The sequence below is a fragment of the Alligator mississippiensis genome, chromosome 2, assembly GCF_030867095.1.
Source record: "Alligator mississippiensis isolate rAllMis1 chromosome 2, rAllMis1, whole genome shotgun sequence".
Lineage (NCBI taxonomy): Eukaryota > Metazoa > Chordata > Crocodylia > Alligatoridae > Alligator > Alligator mississippiensis.
Window position 1 is genome coordinate 225787131 of NC_081825.1, and position 13025 is coordinate 225800155.

Here is a 13025-nt window from a genome sequence, read left to right on the forward strand (position 1 = left end):
ACTGACTACCAGTGTGCCAGAAGAAGGGTTTAAAATGGGGACAGGGGACGGGTGACGGACTCAAACCAAAATCTCAAACTTACGCTGTGCAGGAAAAAGAAGGTACTACAACGGCACTGCAGCTCCCCTGATACCATGCATCACCAAGGATAATCAGACTAGAATCCTTAAATCCAAATTAACTTTTATCATTTTAGGATCTGGATCCTAATCTTGCCATGGATTCATTTCCAGATCCTGACCCCTCATCTCTCTCAGCCCTTGACCTCTTCAGAGGTGTAAGGAAGTCTCTATAATTTGATAGGGCTGGTTTTTATGTTGCTTCATTGAAAAGCAAGGTAGGAAGCTTCTGGTGCTTAGCATGGGCGTGATGCAGTTACCAAACACTGTTCCCATCCATCCAGTTAAATAGTACATCTCAAAAGGTCTTCCTCAGCTTTCCAGTTAACCACTGAAAAAATGTACAGCTCTATTTTACAAGCTTGAAGCATAGGGAGCACAAAGGAGACAGACAGACCACTGACAATTTGGAATTATTTATTTACCACAGAAGCTTTAGGTTTGCTCTGTAACATTAGACACATGACTGCAGTTTCATGCTCTCCTTTTGTGCTTTGGACTGTGAGTACAATAGAAACAACCAATATCTGATTTTTTTACAATAAAGACTGGCTGGTTAACTGGCTGAGAAACTGGGAAAGTTTGGTATTTCATGTTGAAGGCCACCATCACTGTTTTTCTTTGCTGTTTTTTATTTTGAACTGTATCAATGAAAATGACTATATCAGTGCTAAGAATTATCATCATTAACTCGTCACAATGAGACCTTTAAGTGAACCCTGTTCAAATGTGATTGAGCTAAACTTTAAAACATGTAAAATGCTTCATTAAAGTTGTATAATTAGAGGTAATCTAACTTTAAACTGACCTTCACACAAATGCAAGAAATATGACCAAACCCATGTCAGCTCAGGGCCTTCAGTAAATGTCACTGTGACAGGAAATATCATGTTGAATTCAAGCCTCTGCTACTGATATGGACTGTGCCCTCTTTCCCACAACATTACTGAATCATATGCGACTCATGCACTTGCTAAGAAATACAAGTGGACAAGTAATTTCAAGTGAATCCAGTACATAGTTTCTCTATTCAGGTGGAGATAATGGGAGCCAACAGGTAATGATGGTTGCAGTTGTAATGCACTGAATATTGTCTGTATTATTTCATGATGAAAAGCAGCTCAGTCTGGAATCGCAGATCTGAACATGGTGAAAATCTGGACAGGGGCCCTTTTGGGTCTTGATCTAATCTCTCTAATGGGCAGAACTACAGCTTCTTTCTTCTTGGGGGAAAAAGCACGTTTCAAGCTCCAGTTCCTTTATACTGATGGTGGCAATACCCTGAATTTTTTCCAGCACTATTCATCAGCAACTTTCAAAGTGCCTTAAAAGCACTGTCCCAGATTCCCCTCTCACTCCTGCTGTTCAGTTCCATTGACTTGAATGGAGTTTCACCTCAAAGGGTGCAAGCATAATTGAGTGTGCTGAGCTTCATCTTGCTGAAGATTTATAATGATCCCCTCACTTGTCACTGAAACACAGCCCCTTTGCTTATCAAACATAGCTGTTTTGCAGTAAGCAGTCACAATACAGAAAGAATTAGGACAGGGAACAAGAAAGAATACTGTAGCCAATTGAAACTGCATGGGGATTTCAAAGGTATTGGAATGTAATAGGCACAGTAACAGAGAACAAAATATTTCATGGACATTTTAAAGTCCACCAATGATTCAGGATTTTACATCACACCTACCTTAGCACACAGCTCCTGGCTACTGCACTGGAACATTGATTCAGTGCTAAAAACTGAAGGTAGAGCTGGCCTCACAATTCAGTCACCAGCATTATACCATCATAGTTCATGTTGGGACAGTACACCTAATTTTTAACATAGTGGATGCAAGTTAGTTCATTTGGGCCACTACTCCCCTCCAATGTATGAAATGCACAAGAGGGAAACACCTACCACAAATAGTACATTTGGATTAGGGGAGCTGTATTTCCAGTGCAAAAACTTTTCTCCCATACACGGCCAACACCAGGAATTGGATCTACATTGGCTCCAGTGAATTCCTGGGCCCAAACTTACAGTTTTCCCATCAGCCGCATGAAGGGGTTCTAAAAACCACCTGGCTAGCTTGCCCATCCAAGCCAGTCCACCCTATTCAATCTCACTCCCTTCTGCACTATACATGGGCCACTGCAAGTGGTGTAATCGATATAACCTCTCTTATAACGGACATAGCTCAGGAATATCAGTTGTTGCAACTGTAAAGGCATCTGACATAACACCTGTTTCATCTCTGCATGCTTAGCAAGAACCAGCTGCCAAAAGGTACCCTTTCATTTGAGAAGACACGGTAAAGGTATTCCTTGGTTTTCCTGTAGTTATAGACTTATACAACAAAGCAGCTGAAAACGAAAGGACTGCTCTGGCTCTGCTTTCTGGAACCACCTGGTTCAGGTGATGTTTCCAACAAACACATTTCTAAAGCACTTTGGGATTAATAATGCTTGGCCTTTACCAAGCTCTTTGTTGTTTATATTTTTAGTATTGCCATCGGTGACAATGGCTCTACGTGGTTGTATTTTTATGGCAGTTGAGCTTCTAAAGTACTTTAGAAACATGTGGCTTTGCTTGCTGTGCAGATATTTGTATGGAGGATAGACAGATGGATGATAGACAAACAGCCTGCAAAAGCAATATTCAGATGAAAAATGATGCATGAAACTTCCCTTAACATCATGGGCAAAAATCTCCATTTCTGTACCTGATCCAAAGCCCATTGAAATGAATGATTTTCCTTCCAATGACTTCAGCCCTCTTTCCTCCCCCCAACCCAAAACACACACAGAAACACTCAAAAACATCCCGTACATTTGTCTTTGTTTTCAGTGCAAACCTGAACAATAAAGCATGAATAATAATAATTTAACTTAATACATACCACATTTTAGGTTAAGAGACACTGTTCCCAGGCAATAATGCAAAAGAGCAAAGAGAACCAAGCCCTCTACTTTTTACTCACTGCCTGTTACTGATTCTGATTTCAACATGAGAGATCTGAGCCTTAGAAAAAGGATTGCATGGTTTTATCTGAAACTGCTTTAGCTAGAATTTGATTTCTTTTTTTAGGCAATAAAAAAAAAAATCCTTGAAAAGTAGATCTTTCTTTTCACAGCCTGGCATATGCCAGGGATCATCTAGTGACTACCAATTTTTGATCTGTAATAAAAATTTTGCTTCAAGTTACTATGGGGCACTGGGAGAAAATATGGCTTATAATATATTCCCAATCATCATAAACAAATTGTTAGAGTAAGCAGAAGCCAAAGTTAGACAAAGCTCCTGACAGCGAGATGACTATTTGGCCCTTTGGGTATCAGCCAATCTTCATCATACCACATGATGATATAACTCTTATCTTAAGAGAGAATTTTCAGTATGATTTTCAAAATAAAAAACAACATGATTCATAGCAAGCTGCACAGGATACCTGATCTCAAAATGAGTTTCATGATTAAAATGAACTGTAGTAATTCTGTAGCCAAATCATGAATACAGCAACTGGTTGGGCTCAGACATGTTGAATGATATTTTTGCATTATCATCTTAACTTTATTGTAAGCTAACTGTATTATGTTCAGTTTATTCACAGCACATTACAGCTTTTTAATTAGAAACAAAGAGAAAACATGGCTGAAGTTTCTCCCTAGTCTCCCTGTTGAGTTGGTTTTGCAGAAGGTGAAAGAAGAAAGAATCAGCTGAGAAATAATTCAAGGCTAAAGCTTAAGACATTAGATTCACCATATAATTCCTAACACTGCAGCCAAACCTAGTCTTACCAACTGAAATAAATGTTCAATGTTATGCAAAAAGCCAGCCTGATGTGTGCTCCGGTTTACACCACACAAAACCTATAATATCTAAAGCACAATATCAATATCAATAATAAACAACACAACTTTTAGTGATTGTCTGTCTCCATGGGTCTTGTTTGAGTTCTTCCTCTGTCTTGTTCACAGTTTTGGATCTTGCTTATGAATGAAAGGTAATTTTCCATAGACAAAGGAATAAAGGACACATTAATACTTGTATAAACATGAAGTGTCATCAAATGGATGATTGTTAGCAGTAATACTTTGATCAAATGATTCAGAGACTGCCCAAATTAAATGGAGGATTGATTCAGTCACTGGTGGAATTAAATAGATAGCACTGCAATTTTATTCTGATGTGTTTTCCACTCTGAAGTATTTCAAAGTTACAAACAACATGGTGATACCTTGAGTTCCTTGCACACCTTGTCACCATGTGTGTCTCTCAAAGCTGGACTCATTATTTGCAATGGAGTGACAGTAATATGTGCACAGACCCAAAGCAGCATTCCTGTTAATGACACCCCTTCGAGATCCCAAGAAACTGGAATGAAAGGGAATGCAGCCACTTACTGCATGTCAGTTTCATAGTTTCATAGCTGGTAGGGTCGGAAGGAAGGGACCTGAGCAGATCATCAAGTCCAACCCCCTGCCATGGCAGGAAAGAGTTCTCAAAAGCATTTAAGTAACAAAGAGATGATGAGTTGTGGTCAGTGAAGTTGGTCCTGAAACGTGGAAGCTTATAGGCCCATATGTGGGCAATGCTGGTAACTAAAAAGGTTTGAGTATGACGTTGAAGTATGACATCAACCATGAACTGTCAACTATCTGCCAAGGTAATCCCACATGTTCCAAGAAACACCTGAGACTAACTGAAACATAGACATATCTTGGATATTTTGTCTCAGACACCAGTTTGTTTCTAAATAGAAAATGTGGAAATTAACAAAAGGATTTGCTCCATGTCTGTGGAAAGAAGGAATGCCAACAAGAAGTTTCTGCATTGTGCCAAAGGCCTGCAGGAGAGAGAGAGAGAATACAGCTCCTTGAAGGCAACAGTGGTAGAAAGAGAAACAGACATTTGGAACAAGGATTCTTAAACAGGGTGCTGCAGCACCCCGAGGTGCCTCAAGATCCTTTCGGGGGTGCCACACAATATTAGCACTATTAGGTGTGCAAACATGATGCACAAGGAAAATCCAGGTATTTCAAATAGGAATTCATAGTGTTAAAAGTATTCTATAACCTGGTGTAAAGTTTCTGGGTTCTTTGTAACAAAAGAATTGCTCTATTATTTTTTTGCACTCAAAAAAGAGTGAAAAGAAAGAGTTTTTATTTTCCAAGGGATGCCTTGAGTCTATTGAGGGGTGTCTCAAGTCTAAGAGGGTTAGGAATCACTGATCTAGAAGATGCAGATAGGTGTTAAAGGATCCTTAATCTCTCATGTTTTCAGCAGCTTTCAGCAACCCGAAATCCAAGACTGCAGGCAATAGAGGGAAAGAAAGGAATGCAGGCATAAGGTTTAGCAGTGATCGTTTCAAAATTTGAGTTTATTCCATACATCCTTGAGATAATACCTATGTCTCACATATCATCTGTTGCTTTCTCTCCCTTGTTTTCTCTTTGTGTGCATCTCCTCTCTTTCTCCATCTGTCTTCACTTTCACGTGACTTCACTACCTTTTGTACTTCTGTTTCTCTCACAGGAGCCAGATTATTTTCATAGTCTTTGTTTTTTATGTCCATGCAAATAAAACTGTGGCAAAATAGGCACCATCAGTCTGCAGTTAGAGAAACCACCCTTCTTAAGGGGGCTTAGGCAAGAATGGCTCCTTGTCACATCAGGAGTGAGCAAGCAGTAACTTCTCGGTCCATCTACTCCCATTACCTGCTTGCTTATTTTTTCCTTATGAGCACATATTTTATTTCCAGAAAGATCAGAAATAAAGATGGTGCGCCCGCTAATCCTGTAAAAGCAACTTGCCTGGGCAATCTAGCTACTTCAAAGAAGCATAGACAAGACGTTCAGAGGTGGAAGACGGCCTGAATTTTGAACCAAACTGCATTGCCCTGACTAACTTGGAGCTCCTGTATGTAAAAACCTAAGAGAGCAAAAGAAAATTAGGGAAGTTAAGCCCTTTTCCTTCTTGAACTTTTTTTTTATGAATAGAAATTTCCACATTTATTTTTTACTTTAAAAAGGTTGGTCTGTTGTTTCCTGTTTTGCTGGAGGTCCCTGTAGCAGACTTGGGTGCTCTCTTGCCCTAAACTGAAAGGATGGAAGTGTTGAGAGTCTTTAAAAAGGAAGCTTTCTCCTAACCTGCTTGTCAGCTGCTCAGGTTAAAAATGTCTATAAGAAGATAAAAGTGCTTTGAACAACATGAATAAAACTCACTTCCCTGTTTACTAAATCAGGTTTCATGTCCATATGCATAATCTTTGCTATGCATCGTCTAGGTCTTCAGTCAGGCAGAATCTTCCAAGGAAAGCAAGGTAGAAAAGACCAGAATTTATCATAGATTAACAGACAACTAAAACTACTTTTTAAGCCTTCTTGAAAGCGGAACACCTATGCCAGCCTATCTGCCAATACCCATCAACTTTCCAATGTGAGATCCTGTCCCTGTAGAAAATAGAGGATTACTTGCTCCAGGCCATCTATCTCCAGGAACTAATGAAGGATTATCCCCAGACTTTCCCTGATCTAACTTGAGAGTATTCTTGTGGCAGGGAAGGGGAGAAGACAGTGTCAGTAACACAGAGTGCTGTAATTCACCTTTTTGTGCATGGGAGTGGTTCACATTCCTGCAAGACAAAATACAACTCATCTTATTCCTTCGGGCTCAAAGACCTGACAGCAGGTTGCTCAGTGACAACAATTGCATGGCTACATGTGAAGTTGATGCCACATGGCTATCTGCCTCCTGGGGTTCCTCAGCATCTCTTCCCAATGGTTCTTCTCTGTGCTGGTAGCATGCAAACCTAGACTGCACTTGCCCAGTGACTGGTTCTGCCCTCTGCTCTCCTGGGTCATCATCTCCAGCTCCACAGTCGAGGCGCGCAACAGCTCATGAGGCACCTCAAACATGATCATCTCATTCCAGACAGGGTTGATTTTGTGCTTTGCATGTTTTGTCTGCTTCTTCTTCAGCTTCACAGACTGATGCTTCAGTGTCACCTTGACAAACACATCTGCATGGGAAATGTAGGGGGGGAAAGACACCATGGTGATGAATATGCAACAGGGAGAGACTAATTACAGGAAGATACAAATGCAATGACTACAGATCTAAGTAAAAGAACTTGAGCCGTTTTTATTTGTATGCTTTTTTTCCCCCTCTTAAAAGTATTTTAATCTGTTTTGCTTTCTAAAAGTAAGTGACATTTTTATAATCCCAGGCAGAGGTTAATAAACAGTTCCTGAAAATGTACTATAGAACGCAATGTTTGATACCACTGCTTTCCATTAATCCTGTCTGTAATTAAACTCTTTGTGGTCTTAACGTGGGATGGTTAAAGTGAGCATACGAATGTTAACTATAAATCTGCTTGTGCAGCCAGATGAAAAACATGATGCTACTCTTAATTTTGGAGATGGATTCTGGGTAATAAGATGAGGAGCATTAGATTAGATTAAATTAAACTGACTATATGGATTCACAGTAAATCAGGCTATGCTGGTAGCATCATATCCAATAAAAATTTGCTCAGTCTCCATATTGCCATTGTTTACTCACCATTTCCCAGGAGAACTTTCAGCTGTTTGGAATGGAGATTCTTGGCCTTTATGATCACAACTAGCAGCCGGTTTGCTGCTGGCAGATAGCTGATAGAAAGAAGAACCTCCCCATAGCCTGTAGATGGCACCTGGCAATCAAAAGAAGTATGAGGGAGGGCAAATTCTCTCTCTCCTTTTTCCAGTAATACCCAGAGAACAGCAATGAGAGGGCAAGGGTCAGTGATAAACTCTCAGATATACCAAATCAACACAGAAGAATCCCCCAGTTGGAGCGACAGGAGTCTGATGAAACCAAGAGGGGTTTTGGGAGGACTCAGCTGATAAGTCCCCCAGTTCTCCTTACTGGTTAACCTGGACACAGGAGTTAACTTTTTCTTTTTTTCATGCTGAAAAATAATTGTCTCCTACCAGTTGTTTTCAGAAAAACATTTACTCTAAAGAATGTAACAATACAATGTCACATGTACGATATTCTGTGCAACAAAAATGCCTACAGAGAAATTTAGCTGCATCCTTAGTTCCCCCCTTTATTTAAAAAAAATACGCTATCTCTGTCTTTAATTACTGCCTTTGGTCTTTTGTGTCTTTTATCAGCTACTCCTTGTGTGAGGAAATTCTGGCTCAACATAATCTTTGCCCTCTGTAATCAGAGTATGAGATCTCCTGCTAAAGAGCAGAAAATCCCCAAAGGCATTAGATTAGTATGTACTGCTAGGGTATGTAGTTGATAAACCAGATTTGGCCACTTAAAATTAGGTTTTGTTTTTTGTTTTGAATCAAAACATCTATATAATCAGCACTTGTGCCATTTGCTTTGTTTTGCCTTATTGACATGTCTGCTCCCAAACCTGAGAGTGATTGTCTACTTCCCCAAGCTTCAGTATCGTTAAGGAAGAGCTGTGAATGATCAAACTTCCACTTCATAGGGCCAGTTCTTTTATTCCCTTCTTCCCATTAGTGACTGCCCTCTTAGCCTTCTGACCTTTCTCCCCTCTGTGCTGTAGACATGTATCCCTGAGGCAGAACAGGGGGGTAATAATCACACTGACAATTGATCTTTCCTTTGAAAGCGATGCCATTTTCCTAGTAGAAAGTCAGAGGATGGGGAGAAAATATGCATGTGCACACAGATCAGAAAGTTGCAAGCAAATGGGAAGTAATTATGCACTCATGTAGCATTAGCTTTTGACAGAAATCCAGGTTTAGTGTGAGGTTTAATGACCCAGAAGAGTCACTGGAAGCCAATGCCAGTTGAGTCAATTCCCTTGGATTTCTCAACACTAACTACAACCTTCAGAACAGAGAACTCTTGCCCAAGGCTTTTTCGTGCCCTCCACTCTCAGTTTTAAATGGACTATAACTATGTCAGATTAAGTTTTCACTAGAATGGCCACTGTTGACACAGACAAGCTCCCTATCCACGCTCTAACAGTGGATTTACTCTCTAGAACAGTGGTTTTCAACCTTTTTTCATTTGCAGACCCCTAAATAACTTCACGTGGAGGTGCACACCCCTCTGGAAATTTCAAATGGAGATGTGGACTCCTCTGAATTGTAAGTGTGGGCATTCACATACTTTTGATTGATCCTAGTCAGCTTTCATGGACTCCTTAGGCATAGTCTGCAGACCTCCAACCATTTGCAGACCACAAGTTGAAAACCATCGCTCTAGAAAATATGACTGTCGACGCTATCGGACTGGAATAACTCAGACATGCACAAAGACAGGAGGTCATTACCAGGGAAATCCAAAACTCAAATAAGTAAAAATCTTAGAGGAGACAATGTACATCTTTTTCATGAATTTAGGCAGGAAGGACAGACAGCACCCGATAAATTATGTTCAAAACACCTTATACCAATCCTTGCCTAAATCATAATTTAGGTCAAAGGAGGCAAAAGCATGAATTCTAATCCCAGTACTGAAAAGAGCCTTATCTTCACTGCAGCAAGTAGAGGTCTTCTACGTGTGTATCGTTCTCTCAGCATAAAAACCCAGGGGAGAAAAGGAACACGTTTTTACCTTAGTGCATTTAGGCAAAGTCAGCTATACATCCCTCATCCAGGTTTTCCACCCACTAGTTACACTGACTACAGTACCTCACCCCCCACTAAGATTTTACACTGAGAGAGTAGTTTCAAGCTAGCTCTCCGCAGGTGGTAACTCCTTTCCTTTTTTTGTTATCACAGAGAAAACATATCTGATGGTTTGTTCTACCACACTGGGCACTTCATTTAAAGCCTCCTGTGCCTCAGCTTCCTCCTCTGCGCAGTAAGAATAACTACCAGGTGTCATTAGGTTGAACCTGTGAATAATGTGTATGAAGCAGTTTGAGCTCATGAGATGGGAGATAAAAGACATTGTCATCTTTATAATTAGTAAACCAGTGGGAGGGGAGGAAGCCTGCAGCATCTACAGTTTTCATTGCTCCAACCAAGCAACAGCAATCCATACATTTCCAAGCAAAAATGACATTGCCTGGGTAGCTGTAAGCTCCCTCCTGGGTTCTTTTATTTGTGATGGAGTGTTTCAAAGAGGATGGCTTTCATATTTTTGCAGCTTTTCAAGGAAATGTCAGCCTTTAAACATGTCCCAGCAACCTTGTTCCTGGATGCAGGCTGGCAAGAATAGCTCCTACCGCTTCTGATCAGCAGTCTCTCACTCCCTCATTCCCTACTGCTCTGGTTCTCAATTAATGATTCAGGACCTGTATGTGAGCAACGTGTGTAATGGCTGGCTCTCCCAGGTCCCTGATGATGCAAATACAGCATTCACTGCACATTTTTCAGCTCAAACTGGGGCATTGTTAACAGCCAGTGTTAAAGTTAACCTACTCCTGTCAAGGTACAAAAGAAATCAGTTTTGTCCTTACTATGTGGGCAGCCGTCTGTACAGATGGATGAAGTCAGAATGACTAACATGTCTGCCAGCTTATGGTTATATTTGGAAGATACCCGCTAATCACTATATACACACAGTTTCTTGGTACTTCACAGTATGTATTTAAACTATTACCACAATACTGCCATAGCCCTGCACAAACCTTATGCAGCTTTAATTTATGTTCCTTGGGAAGGGATTTAAGCTAAACAGACAAAGCCATTTCTATACCAGAATAACTGTGCCCTCATGGAGGGTGCTGAATCCATATAACTGTGTTGGTGTAACTCAGGGGCAGACAATTATTTCAGGTGGAGGGCTGCTTACTGAGTTTTGGCAAGCCATTGAGGGCCACATGACAGGTAGGCAGGAGCAGATAAATATTAAATCTCTATTTTTTAGGGGCCCCTCAGGCCAGATAGAATGGCCTGGCATGCTGCATCCCGCCTGCGGGCCGCATTTTGCCCACCCCTGGTGTAACTGGTGAAACTTTCCCCTTTAGAGAAGGCCAGGAAAACCATCTAATAAATGGATTCATTTATTTCCTTCATACAGTACCCAACCTGGTTAGTGGCTGAACAGATAAATTAACATTATTGTAACCCGGAGTCACAGATGAGTTCTGTGATTTAAGCAAAATGAGTGTGTAGCCCTCACAAATGACAGTGCCAGGTGGTTACTTATTTTAGTGCCTGTAGCAACACTATCAGTGCTATTTCTCACTGCCTATGTTGCCTTGCCCTGTCTGGACTTACAGTACTGATTGTCCTGCCTTTAAGTGCTTCAATTACTAGTGGGCTGTTTTTAAAACAATGGCAAGGGAACTCTGGGCTAGATCCTATTCCACCTATTAGACACCTAACTGGATGTAGGTGCCCAAGTGTAATCCTGTTCCATCTTGCCTGAGTCTCTGGGAAAAAAATAACACAAAAGACAGCAGTATTTATTTAACTGGAATGGTTTTAACTATCTTGACTCAGGTCCTGAACAGCACATAGTACTTTTGAATTCAGAGGCACTGACTACTTGAATATTCATCATCTCTATGAACTAGTTCAATGTAAATACAGACGAGGTTATCGTATGCTCACTGAAGAGCAGGCATATTGAAAAAAAACTCCGTTAACTTTGGTACTGAATGATTTTCTTGATATATTGCCTGAGCTATTGCCATGTATTGATGCAATACCTTCTCCAGGGTCTTCAGTTTCTCCCACTGGGCTGTTCCAAAGGGTTCCCCCACCTCAGCCAGGCTCAGTTTAAGTTCCCCAACAATGCTGTGCCTAGAGAACTTATCACAGGTCCTCAAAGTAAGAGTCAGTGTCCCCTCTGGCATCTCTTCCTCAGCTACTGGAAACAGCAGAGCTTCTTCCCAGATGGTGTGAAGTGCTTTCTTCTTCAGCTCTGTCTGGGCCTCAGTGATGCCTGACTTAGTCACCACAGTGCCCAATATGTAGCAGTGACTGCCAGGGTCCTGGTCCCCTATCATACTTCCATGCATAGCTAGAGGAGAAGATAAAGGAAAAGGAAGCTTTAATTGATTGAAAGATGCTATCACAAGGGTTAGGCTTACAAAGGATTTGGGGCCTTTACCTGGCTCAGAGTGCTCATAAAATGAACTAAACCATACAAACCCTCAAAGCACGACTAAGTCCTCCTGCTTTTTGCAGTGGAAAGACTCAAGTCTTTGAGGCAATGTTATGGACTTCGCTTCAGTGTTTACAAGAATATTATTGTCCATGATCTTCAGGAACAACATAAGAATACTGTTATTATTATTCTGGGGAGTCTGCATCATACTCAACTAACATGCTGAGATTCAGGGCACTGAACCAGTAGCTAGATGAGACACAACATAAGATATTCTCAGGGGCTTTAAACTTACCTTCACATTGGGGCAGAAAGAAAACCTGTTATATTTAAAAGGGAGCAGTTAGTCACAGAAGCTATAGAGGAGGTATAAGGCCTCTTAGTACATCTGCTCCATCCCTGGACCTAACTATAGTATGCCCCTAAAGTTCATTCTTCACTCTTACATCCAATCCATTTGCAGATGGCTTCCCAGAGAGACCATTGCACTGCTCAAAGGACTTCAGTGATCTTAGCCTGAATTTTCCTATTTATTTTATCCCAAGGGTGAAAGATCTAAAATGAAAACTATATGTGAAAAATCATTTTTGCATGTCTCCTTAAATACTGAAAAAACAATCCTATTGTCCTTCCAATCCAAAGGTTACAGTTCTGTCCTTAGGTGGGTAATGCAATACGAGGCTTTTGGGGACCACTGGCTCTGTAGTTGTGAACTGATTGACCTCCTAAGAGAATAGAGTAGGATTCAGTCTATGGCTGAAATACACTGACAGGGAAATCAGCAAGAGCATACATGAAAATGAGGACTCACTGAACATACACTTCCACCTGAAAAAGAAATTCAGCACTAAGGGTTAGCTATTAGCAGCTTGTCCAG

General features: G+C 40.8%; 1 protein-coding gene across 2 annotated transcripts in view; it reads right to left on the reverse strand.

Moving 5' to 3' along the window:
* Nucleotides 1–520: 520 nt before the first annotated feature.
* The window catches only part of SYT13 (synaptotagmin 13), a 29260-nt gene continuing 16755 nt past the window's right edge, over nucleotides 521–13025 (reverse strand). For both annotated transcript variants that reach the window (XM_019477132.2, XM_019477134.1), the window contains exons 4-6: nucleotides 11748–12061; nucleotides 7676–7805; nucleotides 521–7130 (exon numbers count right to left, since the gene is read on the reverse strand). In XM_019477132.2, coding sequence (XP_019332677.1) covers nucleotides 6826–7130; nucleotides 7676–7805; nucleotides 11748–12061 — 749 coding nt within the window. In that variant the 3' untranslated portion in view covers nucleotides 521–6825. The remainder of the gene's footprint in view (nucleotides 7131–7675; nucleotides 7806–11747; nucleotides 12062–13025) is intronic.